Source organism: Puntigrus tetrazona, chromosome 15 (genome assembly GCF_018831695.1).
Source record: "Puntigrus tetrazona isolate hp1 chromosome 15, ASM1883169v1, whole genome shotgun sequence".
In the NCBI taxonomy this organism is placed as follows: Eukaryota; Metazoa; Chordata; class Actinopteri; order Cypriniformes; family Cyprinidae; genus Puntigrus; species Puntigrus tetrazona.
Window position 1 is genome coordinate 5,163,819 of NC_056713.1, and position 23,609 is coordinate 5,187,427.

General features: G+C 41.6%; 2 protein-coding genes across 2 annotated transcripts; both read right to left on the reverse strand.

The window, feature by feature from the left end:
• Nucleotides 1-540: 540 nt before the first annotated feature.
• Nucleotides 541-1,479, reverse strand: LOC122359356 (olfactory receptor 52B6-like). Its single transcript, XM_043259650.1, has one exon. It carries the CDS (start codon nucleotides 1,477-1,479, stop codon nucleotides 541-543), a length of 939 nt encoding a protein of 312 aa, XP_043115585.1.
• Nucleotides 1,480-20,965: 19,486 nt separating this feature from the next.
• LOC122359358 (paraneoplastic antigen Ma1 homolog) lies at nucleotides 20,966-22,366 on the reverse strand. Its single transcript, XM_043259651.1, has one exon. The coding sequence runs from the start codon at nucleotides 22,364-22,366 to the stop codon at nucleotides 20,966-20,968; it is 1,401 nt and encodes a 466-aa protein (XP_043115586.1).
• Between the last annotated feature and the right edge of the window lie 1,243 nt (nucleotides 22,367-23,609).

The window sequence follows — 23,609 nt, forward strand, 5'->3', positions numbered from 1 at the left end:
AAAAATGACAAAATCATGGCAAGTAACATTAAATAAAACAGAAAAGAACAAATAATGAAAAACGTAAATATATGAATAATAAATAACGAAAATACGTTCAGAAGAAGAAACATCAGCCAAGAAATATTTTCCAAATTACAAATACTTTCCAAGTTACACAAATTTTTCAAAATTGTTCATATAGACTTTTAAGGTACAGAGTCTAATTTACCTCTGCTACAAATTTTTGGATTGTGGTGGAAACCTGAGCACCTGAAAAAAGCCCACACATGCTGAGAACATGCAAACTCTTCTTGTGAGTGTCAATGATGTAAAATATTAAATGTAACTATTCCTAAATATTAAATTTTGAACGTTTAGTTAAATAATTGAATGACAGACAAAGCAGAATCATAGTAAAATAGATTCATGTAAAAGGTAAATTACTGAATGACTTATCTGAGTGTAATATGCTTGAATATATACATATTTAATTGTCCATATTGATACAATTCACAATACACTGAAATGCCACAATGACATTTCTTCAAACAGTTTTGTTTATGTAATACCTACTTTTGATGCAACTAGATTTTTACACACTTGCCTGATATTTTTAAGTCTCATTCCATACAGAATAGGGTTAAGCACTGGCTGACACATCAAGAAATAGACTGAAACGATTACACGTAACAAAGCTGGCATTCTGATATTATCAAACCTGCTTTGGATTGTTTCAAAAAAGCAGCCCAAAGAAAAGTTTAAAAGAGATATGATGTGTGGTGCACAGGTGCTTAGAGCCTTCTGTTTAGCTTCTTTAGTAGAACTCAAACATATTTTTAGAATTCTTGTATATGAATAAATGATTAGCATCAGTGGGATCAATGCTGTCATCACATTAACATAAATGCCATAAGTGTTATTCAAAGAGGTTTTCGAACAAGCAAGTTTCACGAGCAAATAATTGTCGCACCATACTTTTTCAATAATGTTTCCACAGAGTTGCAATTTAAAATTAAAACATAAAAGAATGAAAAATTGAACAAAGCAGTACGACCACACCAATACAATTAACACACCCACCCTAAAAGGGGTCATGATTCTGTTATACTGCAATGGATAACAGATCGACACATATCTATCAAAAGACATAACTGCTAAATTACAAAATTCAATCATTGCATATGTATACAAGCAAAATATTTGCAGGTAACAATAAATGAGAGAAATTTCATTGCTATTCCAAATAAGATTAACTTGAAGGGAAGGAAATAAAGCTGTGCTGCCATACAATTCATTAACAAACAGACTACAGAGAAAAACATACATTGGTTTATGAAGGGCTTTTGCTGAACAGATGACACCAATCAGAAAGCTATTGGCAAACAGGATTGTCGAATACAGAACCGTTATCACAGCAAACAAGAAGTACTTCATCTTGAATTCCAAATTAAGATATCCAGTCAGTCTGATGGATGTAAAATTTGTATCATTTTCCATATTATTTGTTTGCTGTTCAGAAAAACAGATTGCAGAAAATTGTATACTGTATGTTTTCCTCACTAATGTATTCCATACGTATATTAGGCAATTAATAAATAAAAAAAAAACCTTCTTTACTGATGAGATGTTTTATGGAAAAAAAAATTAAAAAGTCATGGAAAAAAAATCTAACTGCAACGAATTATGTTTTGCTGGTGAAACATCTGCATTTATAATACAGGACACAGACACAAGGGAATGCTGACGTGACTGTTCCAACTAATTTATTCCAGACTTCTTATAGTTAGAAATACAATCAATACAGCAAATTATCTTAAATTAGTGTCAAGTGTAAATAAAGTATGTCTTCTGGTGATTGGCATTCATTTATTAACTAACTACACTAGTCAACATTTGCAGTGGCTCAAAACTTTTCATGAAAGTTCTCCTAAAACTTAAAACCAAAACGTATTCTTGTCTAAGGACAACTCTGATTATCTTTTTGATCCACTTTACTTTAGATAAATAATATTAGAATAATAAAATAATATTACAGCAAATGCCCTACTGGAATGTACACCTTCGCTATCATCTCTTATCTAATAACAGCAGCTGAAACCTTGCAATATTTAGTGCACAAGAACAAGAGACAACATAACATTCCTATACTGCAAATAGGAAAACTTAGAAAACTTAGGAGGTTATTTCAGCTTTTGCTATTTGTAATTAATTGCAAATGTGTTTTTGCCCTTTACTCATAACATTCAGCAAAACACTTTTGACAGTGCCTGTTTCCCTTGGTACAGGTTGATGAGGAGGGCAGGCGATTTTATGATGCAACTAAATTAACTAGGGATGACACATTTTGAGACTTTACAGGATAGAAAGGCACATCCTTTTTCATGAAATAAGCATCACGAATTTGCATTTTTTTTCAGTCACCTAATTTAAATAGAGCTGTTTCTTGTACACAGTCATTCTGTAATACACAGAACAAAGACAAACTGATACATAAAATTTACAGGGTACAGAAAACTATCTATCTATCTATCTATCTATCTATCTATCTATCTATCTATCTATCTATCTATCTATCTATCTATCTATCTATCTATCTTATTTTGAGTACATATTTTATTGTATATATTTATTGTATGCATTTTGTTGTATTGACATTCAAGTTATCATTTTGTGCAAAGAGCAAAATGTTTTACTTTCTTACAAATCCGTTTTGATCATGCTGAAAGGACAGGCAACTTTTTAATTAACTCATTGTATGTGCTTTTTTCTCCATTTAGGAAATCAAGGTGTCATGAAAAATATTTCTTTCATACTAGATGGGTACAGAGGAATATATGATCAGAGATATATTTTTGTGGTTGTGCTATCTTTACTGTACCCAGTCATGATCATTTCTAACAGTGTACTCATCTATATAATATGCGTTGAAAGAGGGCTACATAAGCCCATGTATATCTTTATTTGCAATTTGGCATGTATTAATTTATATGGTGGATCTGCTGTTACACCTTTTGTTTTGACTAAAATTCTGACTGAGAATTATCAGATAACATGGCTTTCTTGTCTTGTGCAAATCTTTAATATTTTTACTTATGGTGGCTGTGACCTAACAAACTTAACAGTTATGGCTTATGATCGATATATATCTATATGCTGTCCTTTAGAATACGAAAAAATAGTCACGCCAACAAAAGTGGTGATAGGTGTGGCAGTTTCTTGGTTTTTGCCATTTGTGCGATCAACTATCACTATTTCAATTACAGCTAATCTTAACATTTGTGGAGCAATTATTGAAAAAGTCTACTGTGACAACTTTTCTGTTGTGAAGCTAGCATGCTCTGACACTTTAAGTAATAGTATATATGGAGTTGTTATGATGTCCCTTACTATCTTACTAGTTGTCATCATTTTCTATACTTATGTAAGGATCATCTTTATCTGCTTAAAGTTGTCAAAAGCAGGTAGTGTCAAATTCAGCACATGTGTCCCACATCTAGTAGCATTACTAAATTTTGCAATCGGTAGTTGCTTTGAATTGTTCCAAAGTCGATTTAATATGCGTCATGTGCCTTACACTGTTCGTGTTGTATTCTCTTTATATATTCTTATTTTGTCCCCTATTATAAATCCAATCATGTATGGAGTAAAAACAAAAAAGATAAAGGAAGCCATTATTAAAAGGAATGTCATAGATTACACTTAAAACAGGTGGAACCTGAGGAACAAATTCTGTCCACTCTATCTTTAAACAAATGTGAAGTGTATATCTAAATGGCAACACAAATGAATGATAACGTACATATTTTATGCTGTGTACTTAGTGTACATAAAACTTTAGCTTGGCATATGTAAATGCACTGTAATGTTCTTTGTTTTACAGTGTAAGGTTGCTGAGCAGTTTATAGTTTAAGAAAATTTTATCTGACATGCACTGGCAAATACAATATGTCTCATATTTGTATGTATTAATATCTGCTTTTTTTTTTCTTTTCAAAAACCAGATCAAATTTAGGCAGTTTGTTTACATTGAGTGGTATTGTTGCAAAACTGCCTTTGCAAAAAAGCATTTGAAACTCTAAATGTCTGACTTGTCAGTTGAATGGACAGTATATTCAACCACAAAAACTTTAAACTTGTTATAAAATATTTTATGGAATATCTTGTGCATGTTTTTTTTTTTTAATAAAAACGAATAAAAAAGTCCATGTGCTGTTTTGTTTTTTATTTATTTTAACCTTCACGTAGTAATGGCAGTTAATGCTTAATGGTTGTAATATACAAATGCCATTTGAAGTATTCAAATGACAGTGACACCAAGGAAATTATAATATCTTGTTTCAACACAAGGCAAAACCAGTAGCTAAAATTGTCTTTGCATTAATTTAAAAGATGAATAAAGAGTTTATTTTAAACTGGCTTTTGCACATCTTTAAAAAACAAAACAAAACTCAAAGATCTTGCCAGTACAAGAGAAACATAATTTTCTTATATATATTATTTATTTATTTTAACATTATTATTATTTATTTATTATTATTATTATTATATAATATTATTTATTTATTTTAGTTATTCTTTGTATTGTCATTATAAGAAGCAAATGTATTTCCTGATGAAATGAATTCCCTGTGAAGCCAAAAATTGAGGAACTCTCATGCTATCTCATGCTATCTCAATCTGATGAAATCCAAGGTAAATTCAAATTAAACAACTCAGGAAGTGGTGTACAGCCAGATGATCAAACATGCAAAGAGATCGTTCAACAATAATGGCAATGAGGTAAGTAACAGTTTTTTCCTTTCTAGGAGAAACCTCAGGGATAGGTTATTCCGGGAGGGAGAAGAGGGTTAGTGAAAGGTTTGAGCAGGGCTATGTGAAAGGATGAGCAAATTTGTTATCGGTGAAGTTGAAGGTGACATCATTGATTCAACGGATGATGGTGAAGGGACCAATATACCAGGTACTCAGCTTCCAGCAGGGCAGCCGGAGACGCATGTCTTTTGTAGACACCCAGACCTGATCCCCAGTGTCCGCCTGGCATTGATGTCTCCAGACTGCCTGCTGGAGATGGACGTGAGCTGAGTCCCATACCCTCTTACTCTCCCGGAACCAGTAGTCTACCGCTGGGACTTCTGCTTGATCACCGGACCGGGGGAACAGAGGCGGCTGGAAACCTAGGACACATTGAAATGGAGTTTTGTGCATATTCTGCCCAGGGTAGATACTGGCTCCAGCTATCCTGGCGTTGGTGGCAGTAGGCCGAGAGATATTGGCGGATTTCCTGAATTTTGCATTCAATCTGGCCATTGGTCTGCGGGTGATAGCCGGAGGACAGACTAACTGAGACTTCCCGGAGGCGGAAGAAACTTTTCCAGACCCTGGAGGTGAATTTAGTTCCCTAGTCTGATACTATGTCTTCGGGGAGACAGAAATGTCGGAACAAGTTGTGGAATAGAGCCTCTGCCGTCTCCATGGCTGTGGGCAAGCTGCAGAGAGGAAAAAACGGATTTGGAAAAACGGTCTAGCAGAGATCAGTGGCGAAGTCAATGCTTACTAATTGGGTAACTGAGTAAATGCTTGGTGGGCCTTCGGGTTCCAGAGGAGGTTCCTGAGAAGCGAGCTGTCGGACTCCGTAGTCCTGGCGAAGACTGCACACATGACTCCGCCCCTTACCTGGACCCTTCCCCTTGGAACACTACCCGACCTGCAATCCCCCTGCAGCACAACACCAGTTCCCCCATTTATTTTGGACACTCTTTCTCCTGGACACTTTATTTTGTATATTTTGTGTATTTTGTATATTTTTGTTAATAAAAAAATTAAAAAATAAATAAAAAAAAAGACCTCTCCGAGGTCTGACGCCACACCCATTGTGTCTGTCGTTAGCTCCCGCCACAATATGTAAATGTGAATCATTTGAACAAAAGCTGTTGTGTATATGGACAAACGTTTTAGTTTTTGACTATATCACTGTTGTGTAAACGTAGCCTCAGGCACTCTGTTTGTGTTTTCCTCTGCTTTACCCTCTGTTGATCAGAGAAGTTTTAGTGTTTTGATTGTGTTATAATAATTTGAGTCTGCTGTTACTTCTGCACGGCGTTGGTTGCCAGGGCAATGGTGACTAGCTCTCGGGACGCTCATCACACTCCCCAAGCGTCGTCCTGGTCCTGCAATGATATAAGAGAGTAGAGGAGATATAGGGGGTGAGTGGGGAGTGATCCTCGACAGACCTGCAAAAGCTGTCCAGATCCGAGAGAGGCTGTCAGTGTTGGCGCTTGCCGCTCCAGCTCGGTGACACACAATAAAGTGGAAGTCCTGGAGGGACCCTGGGGTTGGTGTCCTTGGCTCTGGCCATCCACTGAAGGGGAGCGTGGTAGTACCGCAGCTCCAGTACCGCACTGCCCACTTGACGGCCAGGGCTTTCTTCTCCATGGCGGCATAGTTTTTCTTGGCTGAGGTCAACTTCCTGCTGATTTAAAGAACAGGATTACCAAACCTTCCTGAACCTGTGGCAGCACGGCTCCAAGTCCCGTGTCAGAGGCACCTGTCTGCAACAGGAAGGGGCAGCTGAAATATGGGGCTCGGAGGACCAGCTCGGAGGTCAGAGCTTTCTTCACCGCTTGGAACGCCTCCTTCGCGGCTTGGGTCCACACAATCTTCTCAGGCTGCCCCTTTCTGGTCAGGTCTGTCAGGGAGGAAGCTATGGAGGAGAAGTTAGGGATAAAACATCTGTAATACCCCGCCAACCCCATGAAAGCTCATACCTTGGTTTGGGGCCTCTGGGTCTTCTGGACCGCTTCCACCTTCTTCTCTTGGTGCCTGATGAGGCCCCTTCCCACCTGGAATCCCAGGTACTTGACTTGCGCGAGGGCAAGGTGGCATTTGAGAGGGTTGTCGGCGTGCCCCGTACCCTGCAGCTCTGACAGCACCGTTCACAGACACTCAAGGTGGTCTTTCCAGGTCTCTGAGTGAACGACTACATTGTCCAGGTAGGCTGCAGCGTAGGACTGGTGGGGCCGTAGCACCATGTACATCATCCTCTTGAAAGTAGTGAGTGCCCCTTGGAGGCCAAAGGGAAGGGTCCGGTATTGCCAGTGGTTTGGCGGATTCAGACAGGGGGACTTGCCAGTAGCCTTTCGTGAGGTCCAGTAGCCTACCGGGCCCTTCCTAGGCAGTCGAGCAGCTCGTCCACACGGGGCATGGGGTAGCTGTCAAACTCGGAGACCTTATTCGGGTGCCGACGTGCCTCAGGGACACGGTAAAGCCGCTGCCAGACGGTGACTCATGGAGCCATCCAGATCTTGTGCTTGACGACATTGATTCGCCCAGGGTGAGGAGAGAACACATCAGAGAACTGATGAATCAAGTGCTGGAGTTCCCCCTTCTGGGCAGCCAACAGCTGTGGGTTGATGTCCACAACCATGGGATCAGAGGTGGTGAGCGCAATAACCTGGTCCTCATTCCCAACCCATTTCTTCAGCAGGTTGATGTAGTAAATTTGGTTAGCTCTTTGGCGGCCTGGCTGTTGTAAATGGTAGAAGACGGGGCCAATTCGCTCAATGACAGTGTAGGGGCCCTGCCAGGTGGTGAGGAATGTGCATGCCACAGTAAGGATGAGGACCATAACCCGTTCTCTAGGTTGGAAGTCTCGTGGGGGGGGCGGCCCGATTGTAGTGGCGATGTTGGGCTTGCTGGGCTTTGCTCAGGTGGTCCCGGACTAATGGCATGACCCGGTCGATTCAGTCCCTCATCTCACGCACGTTCCACCCAATCCTTGGCGGCTACACATCTCAGCATCTGTTTGAGTGTTTTGTTGAATCGTTCAACCAGTTCATCGATTTGTGGGTGGTAGACAGTTGTCCAGAGCTGCTTCACCCCAGCAGCCAGCAGAGGTCAGCCATTAGCCGGGACATGAAGGGGGTTTCCTGATCGGTCAGGATCTCCCTGGGGATGCTGACTCAGTTAAACAGCAGGAACAGCTTGTGAGCAATGGACTTTGCCGTGGCCTTATGCAGGGCTAAGTCTCCGTCTTGCAGAGGGGTAACTTTTTCTCCTCCCCCCTCCGCTGGGCGACACAGTAGAGCAGGCATGACAAATGCCTGAAAAAATGCGGTAGAGGATGGGACCCAGGCCGTATGTCCTTCATTCCAGGACTCTAATTTGAGGCCAGCAGTGTTTCAGGCGGTCGTCTTCCTTTTGAGCCTGGGCGAATGAGCCCCCTCCTATCATCTGTTGAAACACATCAAGGAATGGGTTGAAGTTTTTGCATGCTGTGGTGGGAGGAGCCAACGACAGACACAGTGGGTGTGGCGTCAGGCCTCGGAGAGGCTTTTTATTAACAGAAATATACAAAATAAAGTTTCCATTGGAAAAAAGTGTCCAAATAAATGGGGGAACTGGTATCCTCGTTGTGCTGCAGGGGAAGTGCAGGGAAATTTAACCTTGATGCTTGTGGCTTATCTAGGAGTCCTTATGTTGCTCAAGAAAGGAACAAGAGAGGATTGATAAATTCTTGATCCTGCATCTTGAAAATCCAGGGACAGCAAGTCTTTCACAGGATAAGGTTGAAGCCATCTGTGTCAAGCACATGATTTTTTCCATAACTAAAGATGCTGAGGATGGTGATCAAATGCTTGTCCAGTCTCTTGCTATGAGTTTGAGTGCCGTGCCAAGCAGCTATGAGGAGGAAGAACTTCACACATACCTCGTCTGTCAGTTCAAGATCTAATTGAAAAAACAAACTACATATACAGTGATTAATTTCATTTAATTATTATTCTTTAAACTCATAAAATAAGTGTTTTCTTTTGGGTGAAAATTTTTATTTCATTTGAGTCTTTGTTTAATAATGTATGTGGAAAAAAAGAGATGCAGATTAATGTGTTTAGAAATAGATTAGATTAGAAAGACACAGATTGTAACAAAATATTCTTTAAAATTATCGATTACCCTGGATTTGGTGTGTTTAATGTTTTTGTTATGCTTTTATCAAAGTCCATCAAACACTAATCTGATAATGATCAGTAAACAAGTTTTTACGCAGATCTGGACGCTCAATTGACTGAATAAGCTTCTTGTTGAACAGTTTTCTGCCATACAAGGTGGGATCTCAGCTTACTTATTTCTATCTTCTCAGCTAAAAGTACAGGGAAATTCTCTTCCTGGACTGTCTAACGGACCATGTTAATTATTTTTTTTCTCTAGTGCCCATCCATGTGGCATGGATTTTACAGTTTTTTTTCACTGGCTGTTGGTAAGGAAACAGATTTTTAAATAAAAAAGACATTAAGGGAATTATTAGATTTTTGGGAAAAAAATATTGGACTGAGAATTCATTGGATTGGATCTTTATTGATCTTCAGTTACATTCTTATTTTAGATAAGATGGGTAAAGTTACCAAATTGATCTTACACACTTAGTAGTTATATATTTAGTGTGTTTACAAGGTGCACCTGTAGGGTTTTGTAATTGTTGTACTATATGACATTTGTACTCTTTGATAAAGTAAGGATGTGAAATACATAAAGATGAATAACCATACCACAATGTTTTGTGTGAAATAACTTTATTTGTTTCTTTTTATTTTTCCAGTCACATGGAAGGTGCACATTCCAGTGTGACTTATGTTTTGGTGGTGGTTTCTGAGTTCTGTAAAACAAGAGAAAATTGGACAGTTAAACAAATAACATTTGAGTAATTAATTTATGGTTTTCTTTGTCTTACCTTTCCCTTTGGTGCTTCCTAGTAGGAGGGGCCGGCCCGCAAACAGGAAGCCCTATTTATTCCATCCATGGAAAGGGAGAAGTCTGTTCCACACCCATGTGGATATTGTTTTTTCTTTTGGACAAATGTTTGTATAGGGAAATAAGTGAAAATAGTTCGAGATGTTAATGATGTTGTTTGTATCATCAATGTGTACATTTTTCAGTGAAGCAGTTTTAGAGGAAACTGTGGGATTGGGCTATTTGAAATTTAGGGGAGGTGCATCACCTATAAAAGTCTAACTGTTGTTCCAAGAGAGACAGAGAGAGTGAGAGATAGAAGGGGATGCTGAGTTGGAGAGGTAGCAATTTTTCTGTTGATGCCCTTGTAAAGTGCAAGCCTTGATGTGAATTTTTGTTGTTTTGATTTATTTTGTACTTTGTTTTTCCGGTTTCAATTTTTTTTTGGAAAATCATTGAAAAAGCTTGTTCCTATGCTGAATGCACTTTTGGAGCTGTTAATTAAATACATTTTTTTTCTTGAAACTTCAGAGTTCTGTGCCTGATTTACTGCCCACCCACTGCTATGAACAACAGCTGCATCACCAATGGTGTCAGAAGTGGGATCGGGTGTCTCTAATGGCTAACAGTGGGCAGTAGACAACGTTAACTGGAAGTATCAAGATGGCTGCCAAAGCCCCTGCTGTTGCTCAAGCGAGTTACAAGAGCCCATCCAGTACTGTTCTCAGAGGAGGAGGATATGGTGGAAGCTGTTAATGCTGGGGAAATGGATTTGGGCATTGTCGCACATGAGGAGACTGAATTACACCATTCTGCTAAGCATGTGAATGTTCAAAAAGTGGACACTGAACCGATGGTACGATCCAAAACGGTGAAGGTTAGTACCCTCGAGATAAAGCAGAATGATGAATGAACAAGACTTTTTGACTGAAATTAGACAATTTATGCAACAACAACAAAGAAATGAGAGAATTTTGTTTGATGAGTTGCATCACTTAAAGACCACAATACTCACAAAGCCCAGGGGTGAATGGGGATTTGATGAACAGAACAGTCAACAAACCCATCATCATCCCCTGCCATCGCCAAGGACCTTCTTACCACCGTTGGGTGCAGTTGCATCACCAGCATTGTCGACGTTGTCTGCAGCTCCAGCCCAACCCATACCAAGTCTACAAGCAACAAGCCAGGTACCAAATCCCCCTTTTCGTCGATATCATGAGCCACGAATTCCTGAATTTGTAGAGGTGAAGATGTGGAGAGTTTCTTTGTTCGATTCGAGCGTATAGCAAGAACTTGGGGGTGGCCAACGGATGAGTGGGCGGCTCGAGTGGTTATTCTGTTGCCAGGCAAGGCTTTGGAGGCGTATGCTGGAATGGATGAGCATAGAGCTGGTAACTACGAGGACATCAAGGCAGTGGTACTAGCCAAGTATAATGTGACGGAGGAGACTTATCAGCTTCGTTTCAGAGGTCTAACCATGCCATCTAGGGAATCGGTGAGAGACACTCGAATAAAATACACTCGAATAAAAGGTCTGTATAAAAGATGGATGCGACCTGAGACAAAGACCAAAGATCAAATTGCAGAGACCATCATTCTAGAACAATACCTGCGGATGCTTCATCCAGATGTAAGGGTTTGGGTGAAAGAAAATCTATCTCAGACTGATGAGGAATTGGCAGAGAGGTATATTGCAGCACACCGGGAACCACCGCCCAGGACTAATAAAGTTACTGTGGGTAGGGGTAAACTGGAGGAGTCCAGTGATGGCACTGCAGTGCTAGGGGGAAGGAAGCCTCCTGTTGCTGCGGGGTTTTTGATTTGTTTTTCTTGTCAACAACCTGGTCATAAGGCCTCTTTCTGTCCCCTAAGAAAATCTAAAGTAACCAGTATGTGTTATGTACCCAGAAATTACCTGTCAGGTGAATTATTGACCCAACCTGAAAAGCATAGACATGTGATATCTGTAACAGTAAATGGCCAGTCAGCTCAGGCACTAGTAGACACAGGAAGTACCCAAACATTGGTGAAGCCTCATTTATTGAGGGGCATAATGATGAATTATGGGGAAACGGTTTGTCTGGGATGTGTTCACGGGGAACAAAAAGTTTACCCAACTGCTGATGCAACTATAGTTGTAAATGATCAAGCATATTTGCTGAGGGTGGGTGTGGTTGAAAAACTAGCCTAAGATGTGGTGCTAGGTGAAGATTTTCCACTTTTAATTGACCTAATCAATGTATCCTCCAAACCTTGTGCAGTAGTCACACGATCACAGAGCAAGGGTTTACAGCCACTCCCTGAGGCTCATCCAGATTTGTTTGGTTCTGGGGGTAAGGTTAAGAAGAGAAAGAGAGTACGGAGACAGGAAAAACATAGGGGTAAAAGTAAGAGCCTGGAAAATATACCAGATTTCCCTGGTCCTGGTCCAGATTTAATTGAACCTCAATGGCAGGTCCCTGACAATTTTAGGGAATTGCAAAAATCAGATGACACTTTACAATCACTGTTTCAAAAAATCTGTGAGATTGATGGTAAAGAGGTGGGAGTACCAAAATTAGGTGGAGATCGATATATCTTGAAAGACAATCTTTTGTATAATGCAGACACAGAAAACCCCAGACTAGTTATTCCCAGTAACCTTCGAAAAATTATTTTGCATTTGGGCCATACTATACCTTGGTCAGGGCACTTAGGGCGGCAGAAAACCTATGAGCGTATCAGGCAACGATTCTATTGGCCTAAATTGTACCAGGATGTACAAGAGTATTGTAAGACCTGTGCTGAATGTCAGAAAGTAGCTCCTGTATGCAAAAAAGACAAAAGCTACCTTCAGCCTTTACCCATTATAGGTACCCCTTTTGATCGCATAGGTATGGACATTATTGGGCCCTTGGTAAAAAGTAGCTCGGGGAACCAATTAGCTTTGGTAATCTGTGATTACGCCACTAGGTACCCTGAAGTGTATCCTCTGCAATCTATACAGGCTAAACATATTGTAAAGTGCTTGGCTGACTTAATTTCAAGGGTGGGAGTACCTTCCGAAATTATCACAGATCAGGGAACCAGTTTTATGTCCAAAGTGATGGCATTACTGTACAAACAACTGGGGATAAAGGGTATTAGAACAACACCATTTCACCCCCAAACGGATAGCTTAGTAGAACATTTTAACAGTACTTTGAAAAACATGTTAAAAAAGTTTGTGGATGAAACAGGTAGAGATTGGGATAAATGGATCCCTTTCCTTTTGTTTGCATATAGAGAAGTTCCTCAATGTTCAACTGGATTCTCCCCTTTTGAGTTGTTGTATGGCAGGCAAGTTCGAGGGCCCCTGGACATGCTCAAGGAGGGATGGACCGCAGCAGAGCCAGCCCAGTGCAGTGTTGCATCCTATATTTTGCAGATGAGGGACAAACTGGAGAAGTTCCGACAAGAGGCTCAAGAGAACCTGCAAATGGCCCAAAAGAAACAGAAGGAATGGTATGACAAACATGCCAGAGAAAAAGACTTGTCACCTGGGGAAAAAGTTCTAGTACTGTTACCTTCTGGTACTTGTAAGTTGCTAGCCAAGTGGCAAGGACCCTATGTGGTAAATCGGCGCTTGGGCCCTGTAACATATGAGATTTTGTGTCCTGAAAGGAAACATCCTAAGCAGATCTTACATGCCAATTTGCTGAGAAAGTTCAAGGAAAGGTTACCGGAATCCGAGGAACAAGTGACTATGTTGGTGCGGGCGGTGGATGACGAAGTAGATGAGTAGATTCGACCCTCAGAGGAAAATCCAGCCCTCTATGCACATCTGAGTAATCTGCAACAACAACAGCTCATGAAGGTATGTCAGTCTTTTCCAATGTTGTTTCAAGAAAGACCAGGGTTGACCGCGGCTATCACCCATAATATCATCTTAAAAGATCCTACCCCAGTTCATCAGAAACCCTATAGAGTTCCTGAAAAGATGGTCGAGAAACTGAAGACTGAAGTCAAGATGATGCTAGAGATGGGAAATAATTGAACCCTCACAGAGTGAATGGTCAAGTCCAATCCTTCTGGTCCCCAAGAAGGACGGTGGAGTAAGATTTTGCACGGACTTTAGACAGCTCAATAGTGTGTCCTGCTTCGACTCATACCCATTGCCCCGCATAGATGAACTCATAGAACGATTGGGTAAAGCACATTATATGACCACCCTCGATTTGTGTACCCCTTGTATTGGCAAGTGCCACTCAAACCTTCTTGCAGGCCATATACTGCTTTGCGTACCCCTGCAGGGTTATATCAGTATACGTGTAGCCCTCTCCCGCTGTACGGCTCAGACAATGACTAGGGAAAAGTTTTAAATCAAACTAAAACAAAAAAAAATGTCTAGGCGAGAGTTACATCTAAATTACTCCGTGAATAGTGATTCACAAATTACCTCAAGAATTAAACATTCAAATACCACTCGGGTCTCAGATATCAGTATGAAATGTCAGATGTATGATGAACTATAACCTGTATGACTTTTTTAAACTTGCTTTTATTAAATCACTTGAGTAAGCAAGTAATTAAATTCACACAGTTTCAACAATATTTCGAAAACACAAAATAAAATATAAAAATAACCCAAAGTTCCTGTAAAACTCAATATTACCCAGCTGGGATTTTCAATCAATCAATCAATCAATCATTTTTATTTATATAGCGCTTTTAACAACACAGGTTGCATCAAAGCACTGTACAGTATAATGACAGGGATATATAGTGACGAGAGTGACCAATTTCTTATTAAATGCAGAGACGGTCTCTGTAGTCAATTCAACGATAGTCACTAGAAGTTAAGTGTCCCCAACCAAGCAAGCCAGAGGCGACAGCGGCAAGGAAACAAAACCCCATGCATATAGAATGGAGAAAAAAAAACCTTGGGAGAAACCAGACTCAGTTGGGGTCAGTTCTCCTCTGACCGGACGCCCAGCACTTAACCTCCAGTTCAATTTTAAACGCAGCTGTGTCAGATAGTGTAAATGACTTAGTGTGTGCGTGTGTGTGTGTGCATCAGGATCTGGTGATCTGTCGACGGGCGCATCTAGGTTTTCTGGTCTCTGATGAACATAATCTCTGGGTGCTGATCCACCATCTAGTCTGGATACAAACTGTGAAAACAGATTGAGAAAGAAACAGGACTAATATTAGCGTAGATGCTATTCTTTTACGATGTCACAAGTACATCGTATTTTAGAGTAGTGTTCCCGGTTCCAGCAAATCTAAGTAATGCAGCCTAAAAATCCTTTAACGGATTTGAATAATAAAAGGTGTGTTGGTGTGTTATGTGTAGGCTAAGTTAAAAGATGTGTCTTTAATCTAGATTTAAACTGGCAGAGTGTGTCTGCTTCCCGAACAGAGTTAGGGAGATTGTTCCAGAGTTTAGGTGCTAGATAGGAAAATGATCTGCCGCCCGCAGTTGATTTTGATATTCTAGGTATTATCAAATGGCCAGAGTTTTGAGAACGCAGCGGACGTGCAGGACTATAATGTGATAAGAGCTCGCTCAAGTATTGAGGAGCTAAACCATTCAGGGCTTTATAGGTAATTAATAGGATTTTAAAATCTATTCGATGTTTGATAGGGAGCCAGTGCAGTGTTGACAGAACTGGGCTAATGTGATCATACTTCCTAGTTCTAGTAAGGACTCTGGCTGCTGCGTTTTGGACTAGCTGAAGTTTGTTTATTTCAGTTCAACGTTGGCGCGCTAGTTGGAGCTCTTGTGATGAAACAAACTGTAACACGTTACTCACGAATCCAGGGAACTAGATTTCACTCATGGAATAATAATCGCGGACCCTTGATGAACGATGAGATGCAACGCACAGCCTCCATGACGTTGCGCGAATCCGATGAACTTCTCCGTCCTCGAACATGCCAAACGAACTCCACGAAGATCCTCCTCCACCTCGCGACCCTGACTCGACGATCTCTCAGTCTCCTGAAAGACGACTCTGTAGTCTTCTCTGGTCGAAGCAGAACTCACACGAGGCTGGGGTGTAGATGCCTTCGCAAACTTTCTTCGCGCTCTTTTTGGCAGCAGCGCGCGCGATATGTGATGCGTCTTCAATTAATATATATTTACAGAAACGTTTCTAAACTTAGACCGTCACTGAAAATGTCTATTAATGAGATGAAATGAGCTTCTTTCGCGCACACTTCTCTTTGCACCACGTTGCTCTGACTCTCTCAACGGAAAAAACCCCCGTGTAGCACGCACTACGTTCCTCTTTAACCCCGCCCCTTGAACTTAAGGGGTCAAAGTCCTTTGTTCTCATAGGACGAGATAATATTAGCAGAAAATACAACAAAATTAAAGTCCTTGTTTTAGTTCTTGGTATTAAATACCGTTTACACTTTTAGAGAAGTCTTAAAGGAACATATATAAAACAAACAAAAAAACAAATCAGCATAAAACATTGTAACCAAACAAATTTCTCTTTTATCCCTCTTTTAAACAATGCAAACATTTGTTTAGGGCTCTACATTCTCCCCTCACCAAGAATCGTTATGTCCTCATAACGAGGGAGAAAAAAAAAAACATTCTAATTTGTCACAGTGAGAAAACATGTATTAACCTCATAGCACCTTGTTGTACAATTTCAACTTAATGTCTTAATCTGTTACCTAGCATAAACAGGTCTCTCTAGGTATAAAAGCAAAAGAAAAACCTATATTTGAGCCAACCTACAGCACTGACTTATTCAAACTACTGCCGTGGCCTTAAAGTAATTGCACAAGTACTCAACTTTCTGGAGGGCATATTCAACCTCAAATAGATGGTAGAACTGTATCTAACAGGGTTTACAGCTTTTACTTGAGCAAGGACTGGCTCAACCTTCGGCATACCAAGAGTATCATATGTGAATCTCTTAGTCACAGTTCTGGTTCTCTGAGACCTTCTAGCAGATTCAAGTACATCAGAGGTATTCTGATTTTCATTACTTGGATCTCCACTCACTAGATCTTGCACTGGACTGGTAACGTTATCACAAAGATCTGGTACTTGACTCACATCATGTAAATCGTCAGTGTCATTGTTCAGTAAATGTCTTGAATTAGACTCTTCAGAGTTAAGAGTCTCATTTCTTGTATCCGAGTGTTCCACAATCTCTGTGACATTCTCAGAAACTACTGCATCCTTCTGAGAAGTTTCTGTTCTCCTTAGTGTCCACTGACAATCTTCCGGCTCTGGAAACCATACTCCATACGTTTCATCCTCACTATCAGAACTCCCAGCATTCTGATCAGCTCTGACTTCTACTTCTCGTCTTCCAGCTGTATCCTGAACTTCCTGTTCTGGACTCTCACGCATTTCAACATTTTTCCTTCGTCTCAGAACCCTCCTTCTAGGCTGAGGGACACTGTGAGGAACTTCTTGTCTCAACTCTTGTCCAATAGGAAGAATGTGATTCCTATGCAGGATCTTTACCGGTCCAGTTCCACTTTCTGGCTTAAGTCGAAACACAGGCAAGTTAGGCATCTGACTTTGGACGACATAAGGCCCAGTACTCCATCTGTCTGCCAACTTATGCTTTCCTTGCAGTCCAAGATTTCTTATCAGCACTCTGTCTCCAGGTAGCAGTTGAGAGTAACGCAGTTTCTGATCATATCTCCTCTTATTTCCTGCATTTTTCTTCTTAGCATTTTCTTCTGCCAGCCCATATGCATACTTCAATTCCTGCTGCATGGTTTTTACAAACCGCTGATAAGTCTTTGTGGAAGTTCCATCACTTGACACACCAAAACTCAGGTCGATGGGGAGTCTGGCCTCCCTTCCATACATAAGGAAGTAAGGAGAATACCCTGTAGCTTCGTTCAGACTGCAGTTGTACACATGTACCAGATGTCCAATGTGACGGCTCCATTGCTGTTTCTGACTCGGATCCAGGGTCCCCAACATGTCCAGAAGTGTCCGGTTGAACCGTTAGGGCTCGCGGATCACCCTGGGGTGGTAGTGGCGTTGTCCGGGATTTCTCCACTCCTAACAGATCAAACAACTCATGGATGAGCTTGCTCTCGAAATCCCGACCCTGGTCCGAGTGCATTCGTCTAGGCAGACCATAATGAACAAAGTATTTTTCCCACAGAACCTTTGCAACTGTGGACGCCTTCTGGTCCTTAGTCGGGAATGCCTGTGCATATCGGGTGTAGTGGTCCGTGATGACAAGGACATTACAGATGTTCTTGGAGTCCGGCTCAATGGAGAGAAAATCCATGCACACAAGATCCATTGGTCCGCTACTGTACAAGTGTGACAAAGGTGCAGCTCTCTTTGGCAGAGTCTTCCGTTTTACGCATCTGGGACAGGTCTGGCAGTACCTTGTCACATCAACCTTCATTCGGGGCCAGTAAAATCTCTCTTTCACAAACCCATAGGTTTTGTCGAACGCTAAGTGACCAGAGTCATCATGAAGTGACTTTAAAACTACTGCATGGAACTTCTTTGGTAGACACAACTGTTTATGATGAGATCTGTCTGGGGCTTTAGTGCATCGAAACATCACCCCATTCTCCAGCACCAACTTGTCCCATTCTCTCCTGATCACTGCAAGATCCTGATGAATTTCTTTCTTAATTGTGGACAGATCTCCTCTTTTCAAAGCTCTCCATATCTCCCCAAGACACGGATCATCTTGCTGGGCAGAGGACAGGTCCACAGAACTCAACTTTGGAAGTCTGAAAGCATCCAGTGTAGTTAAGTTGCAGTATGCTTTAGGGACTGACTTAGAGGATCCTCCTAGTGACGTTACAATCCTGCTGACACTTGCCAGGCAACTGGATGGGTCCTGAACTGGGAGCTTACACAACGTTCTCACTCCAGAGGATGGGATATTCACCCATTCCTGGTCCTTCACTGTCCCATGAGGACGACGCGACAAAGCGTCAGCATCAATGTTTTGTCTCCCAGGCCTGTACTTGAGACTAAAGTCGTATACTGAGAGGGCCGCTAACCACCTATGTCCGACAGCATCCAACTTGGCAGTTGTCAGAACATAAGTTAATGGGTTGTTGTCGGTCTGTACTTCAAATTTAGCTCCGTACAGGTAATCATGTAGCTTGTCAACGACTGCCCACTTTAATGCCAAGAACTCCAGTTTGTGGACTGGGTAGTTCTTCTCAGAAGGCGTCAAACTTCTGCTGACAAATGCTACAGGTCGTAACCCCTCTCCTTGGTCCTGATACAAGACCCCACCCAACCCTTCACAGCAGGCATCAACATGTAGGACATACGGGAGCTGAGGATTTGCAAAGATCAACACAGGAGCCTGGGTAAGTCTCCCCTTCAACTCCTTAAAAGCAGCTTCGCAAGCATCAGTCCATCTACTCCCAAATGGATCAGAGGCTTTATATAGTACTCGTTCTGGACTGAGTCCTGCTTTTATCTTCTTCAAACTCGCTGTCGTCAGACATCCTTGCAACAACTGATTAAGTGGGTAGGACACTTTTGAATAGTCTTTCACAAATCTTCTGTAGTATCCACAGAATCCCAAGAAAGAACGTAGTTCTGAAACGTTCTGTGGTCGAGGCCAGGACTGTACAGCATCAATCTTTGAGGGGTCAGTTGAGACACCATCTTGAGACACAATGTGTCCAACATAACTGACAGAGGTCTGACAGAAGGTGCACTTGTCCAAAGACAACTTCAAACCTTCACTCCGCAGGCGATCCAACACCTTAATCAGCCGCTCTTCATGCTCCTCCAAGGTCCTTCCGAAAATGATGAGGTCATCCAGGTAAACTAATACCTCCAACAAATTCATGTCCCCAACTGTCCTTTCCATAACTCTCTTGAAAAGTCGCTGAGCTCCACAAATCCCTTGTGGCATTCTCTGAAACTGATAGAACCCCACTGGGCAGATGAATGCCGTCTTTTCTTGATCTGCTTCACTCAGAGGGATCTGATAATATCCACTTCTGAGATCCAACACACTGAACCACTTGCTCCCATTCAGGCAAGCCAATGCATCTTCAATGCGTGGGACAGTATATTGATCTGGGACAGTACGTCTATTTAACGTCCTGTAATCCACGCACATCCTGATCTGTCCATTCTTCTTCCGTACTACGACAATCGGAGAAGCATAAGGACTCCTTGACTCTGTGATAATCCCTGCCCCTTTCAACTTCTCCAAATGCTGCCTGACATCCTCCAAGTCAGCTGGCGGAAGACGTCGTGACCTTTCACGAAAAGGCTTATCCTCTGTCAGTCGAATGTGATGCTGGGTACTCCTTGAACATCCCACATCAAATTCATCACATGAAAAGACCTCCTTCCTCTCCAACATCTTTTCAATCAGCCGTTGTCTCCATTCCTCTGTCAAAGGAGAATCACCAAAATTAAATGAATTCTTGTTCAAGTTTGCCTGACCACTACTCTCGTTGGGCTTAGAGACCGTAGGGACAATCTCAACAGGAAAAACATGAGCAATAGCCATTCCTCGTTTAACCGTCATGGGGCGAGAGGAGACATTTCTGATTGTAACTCCAATCCTTTTTGACTTGACAACGTCAGTAGACTGCACTTCCGGGGTTACTAGGAGTTCCTCAGGAAACCACGGTTCCTCTGGTTTATCCACTAACAAGGTCTTATTAGAAATAACAGCAGAGTATTTTAGAATTCCATAAACCCTAGCATTCTTCCCCGGAGACAGTTTCAGTGGCTTAGGGTGAAGATACCAGACAGTTCCTCTTCTGTCATCCTCGTCACACTTTTCCACTGCAATGACCCGCTCATAAGCATTTCGGATTTCAGGATGGACAGTTAAAGTATGAAGAAAATCATCTCCCACTTTATCTTTGCACGCTTCCACCAGCTTTTTCACTACAGATGTATTTGTTCCCACCAGAATGTTGACATCTCCTTTCATGACAGCGTCGGGACAAACCAACACAAGTGCATCGATGGATTCTGCTACTCCTGCCACAGATCCTGGAAACTCCAATCTTAAAGACAGACAGCCATCATAGGGGTACTGCTGCCTGCTTAGCCCCCATATCTCCAAATTCTCTATTGGTGTCAATGGCAGATGCTTTAAGTATTTCTCATAGAAAGATCTATACAGCAGAGTGACTTGTGATCCACTATCCAGCAAAGCCTTTGCATAGATTCCTTCCACCTGGATAGGAAGAACAGAGCTAGGTCCCACTAACCCGCTCGGAATATTTGCTGGCTCAACTTTGACTCTTTTGCACATTGTGGAACGTGTCTCTCCCGGAGCTTCAGGCCGTTCCTCTACTGAGCCCCGGAGAAGTTTCCCGATGACTGTCTCATTCTGATGAGTCGCTGGTTTACTTTCCTGAGATTTTCTTCATTGTTACAATCACGCTTCAGATGCCCATCTTCCCCACATCTGTAACAGAAAACACCAGCTTTGATCACTGGTCTGATTGGTGTTTTACTCTCTGCAGTTGCAGATAGACTGTGCATAGTAGGACGATCATGGGTTACTGGTTCTTTTGCTGCAGCTGACAAGCGTGACACTTCATTTTTCAACCCCCTAATCTCCTTTTTCAGCTTCTCTACTTCTGAGTCTGCAAGGTTAGTATTAGCAGATGACTCCTTCTTGGCGGAGGACACTACAGACACGGCTACTTTAGACTGTAATGAACTCCGGCTGTTCGCTATGTTTTCTTCTTCTCTCACTTCTTTCATTAATTCATTAAAAGAAGGAGGGGCACAAAGCTTATGGGTCATCCTCAGCCGCATAGCCACCAGATCACTTGACAGGGCACCTCTGACAATCTGCCGCATTCGAAGATGATTCAGGGCAGAATATTCTATGCCTTTCTTCCTTAGCATACTGTGCAACATCCTGTCCAACCTCAGTATGTAGGCGGAGAGCTTTTTTCTCCTCATTCTGGTAAGTGCTCCAAACTTTAACATCAAATCGGCAGCATCCTCAGTAGTGCCAAATGTTGACTCTAGCACACTGAGATAATCACTGAAAGTAGCAGTTGGGTTTCCAGTCTTTTCAAATCTAACAATATCGGCTGCAGGACCTCTGAGACACTCTACAAGTCTCTGCTTCTTGATATTATCAGAACACTGCCATTCTTCCAGAATGTGGGTAGTCTGCTCTACCCAAACCTCATACTCATCTTCCCCAGGAGGAGTTGGTATGAATCCTGAGAAAGGACGCAGCCTTCTGTATCCCACTCTCTCCTCTGATGAAGCCACATGACACGTTTGGACAAGAGAGTTTATGGCATCAACTAATTTAGTGTTGAGGTCAGGTGCAGGGGAAACAACACTTGGGATGTCAGCTAATGATTTGCCCTCTTTTTGGAGGAAAGAGATCAATTTAGACTGGAACTCTTCCTCTCTCTGCTTAGGGGTTTCAGCTGCTACATGAACGACCTGCGTGTACCAGGGACCAACCTCAGGTCCTCCAATCTCTGAAGGAATAGATATCTCGGAGATGCTACAAGCTATTTCAATCAAAATAAACTGATATTGCTTAGTTTCATCAGAGTGACGATCAAGCACTTTGCATTTTCCAATCCCCAGAACAGTATCCAGCACATCATAGACTACTCTGTCATCACAGTCTGTAGGCACCTTGCTTAAAATAAGAACTCTGTCCAACTCAACGCTTTTCTCTCTGCACCATGCAATAATCTCATTAACCTCCATTTTGTTCCTGTTGCACCAATGTTCAAAAAAAAAAATAAATGTATAGCTGCTAAACAGTCTGAAATTTAATAATCTGAAATCTGACAATCTGAATAATCTGAAACTATCCCGGACGAGCCCCCACAAATGTAGCCCTCTCCCGCTGTACGGCTCAGACAATGACTAGGGAAAAGTTTTAAATCAAACTAAAACAAAAAAAAATGTCTAGGCGAGAGTTACATCTAAATTACTCCGTGAATAGTGATTCACAAATTACCTCAAGAATTAAACATTCAAATACCACTCGGGTCTCAGATATCAGTATGAAATGTCAGATGTATGATGAACTATAACCTGTATGACTTTTTTAAACTTGCTTTTATTAAATCACTTGAGTAAGCAAGTAATTAAATTCACACAGTTTCAACAATATTTCGAAAACACAAAATAAAATATAAAAATAACCCAAAGTTCCTGTAAAACTCAATATTACCCAGCTGGGATTTTCAGTTCAACGTTGGCGCGCTAGTTGGAGCTCTTGTGATGAAACAAACTGTAACACGTTACTCACGAATCCAGGGAACTAGATTTCACTCATGGAATAATAATCGCGGACCCTTGATGAACGATGAGATGCAACGCACAGCCTCCATGACGTTGCGCGAATCCAATGAACTTCTCCGTCCTCGAACATGCCAAACGAACTCCACGAAGATCCTCCTCCACCTCGCGACCCTGACTCGACGATCTCTCAGTCTCCTGAAAGACGACTCTGTAGTCTTCTCTGGTCGAAGCAGAACTCACGCGAGGCTGGGGTGTAGATGCGGCCTTCGCAAACTTTCTTCGGCGCTCTCTTTTGCGGCGAGCAGCGGCGCGATGTGTGATGCGTCTTCAATTAATATATATTTACAGAAACGTTTCTAAACTTAGACCGTCACTGAAAATGTCTATTAATGAGATGAAATGAGCTTCTTTCGCGCACACTTCTCTTTGCACCACGTTGCTCTGACTCTCTCAACGGAAAAAAACCCGTGTAGCACGCACTACGTTCCTCTTTAACCCCGCCCCTTGAACTTAAGGGGTCAAAGTCCTTTGTTCTCATAGGACGAGATAATATTAGCAGAAAATACAACAAAATTAAAGTCCTTGTTTTAGTTCTTGGTATTAAATACCGTTTACACTTTTAGAGAAGTCTTAAAGGAACATATATAAAAAAAAAAAAACAAATCAGCATAAAACATTGTAACCAAACAAATTTCTCTTT

Bases quoted from the DNA above. Each gene is read 5' to 3' on its own strand.
- LOC122359358 (XM_043259651.1), bottom strand. From the start codon at position 22,366: ATGGAGGTTAATGAGATTATTGCATGGTGCAGAGAGAAAAGCGTTGAG.
- LOC122359356 (XM_043259650.1), bottom strand. From the start codon at position 1,479: ATGGAAAATGATACAAATTTTACATCCATCAGACTGACTGGATATCTT.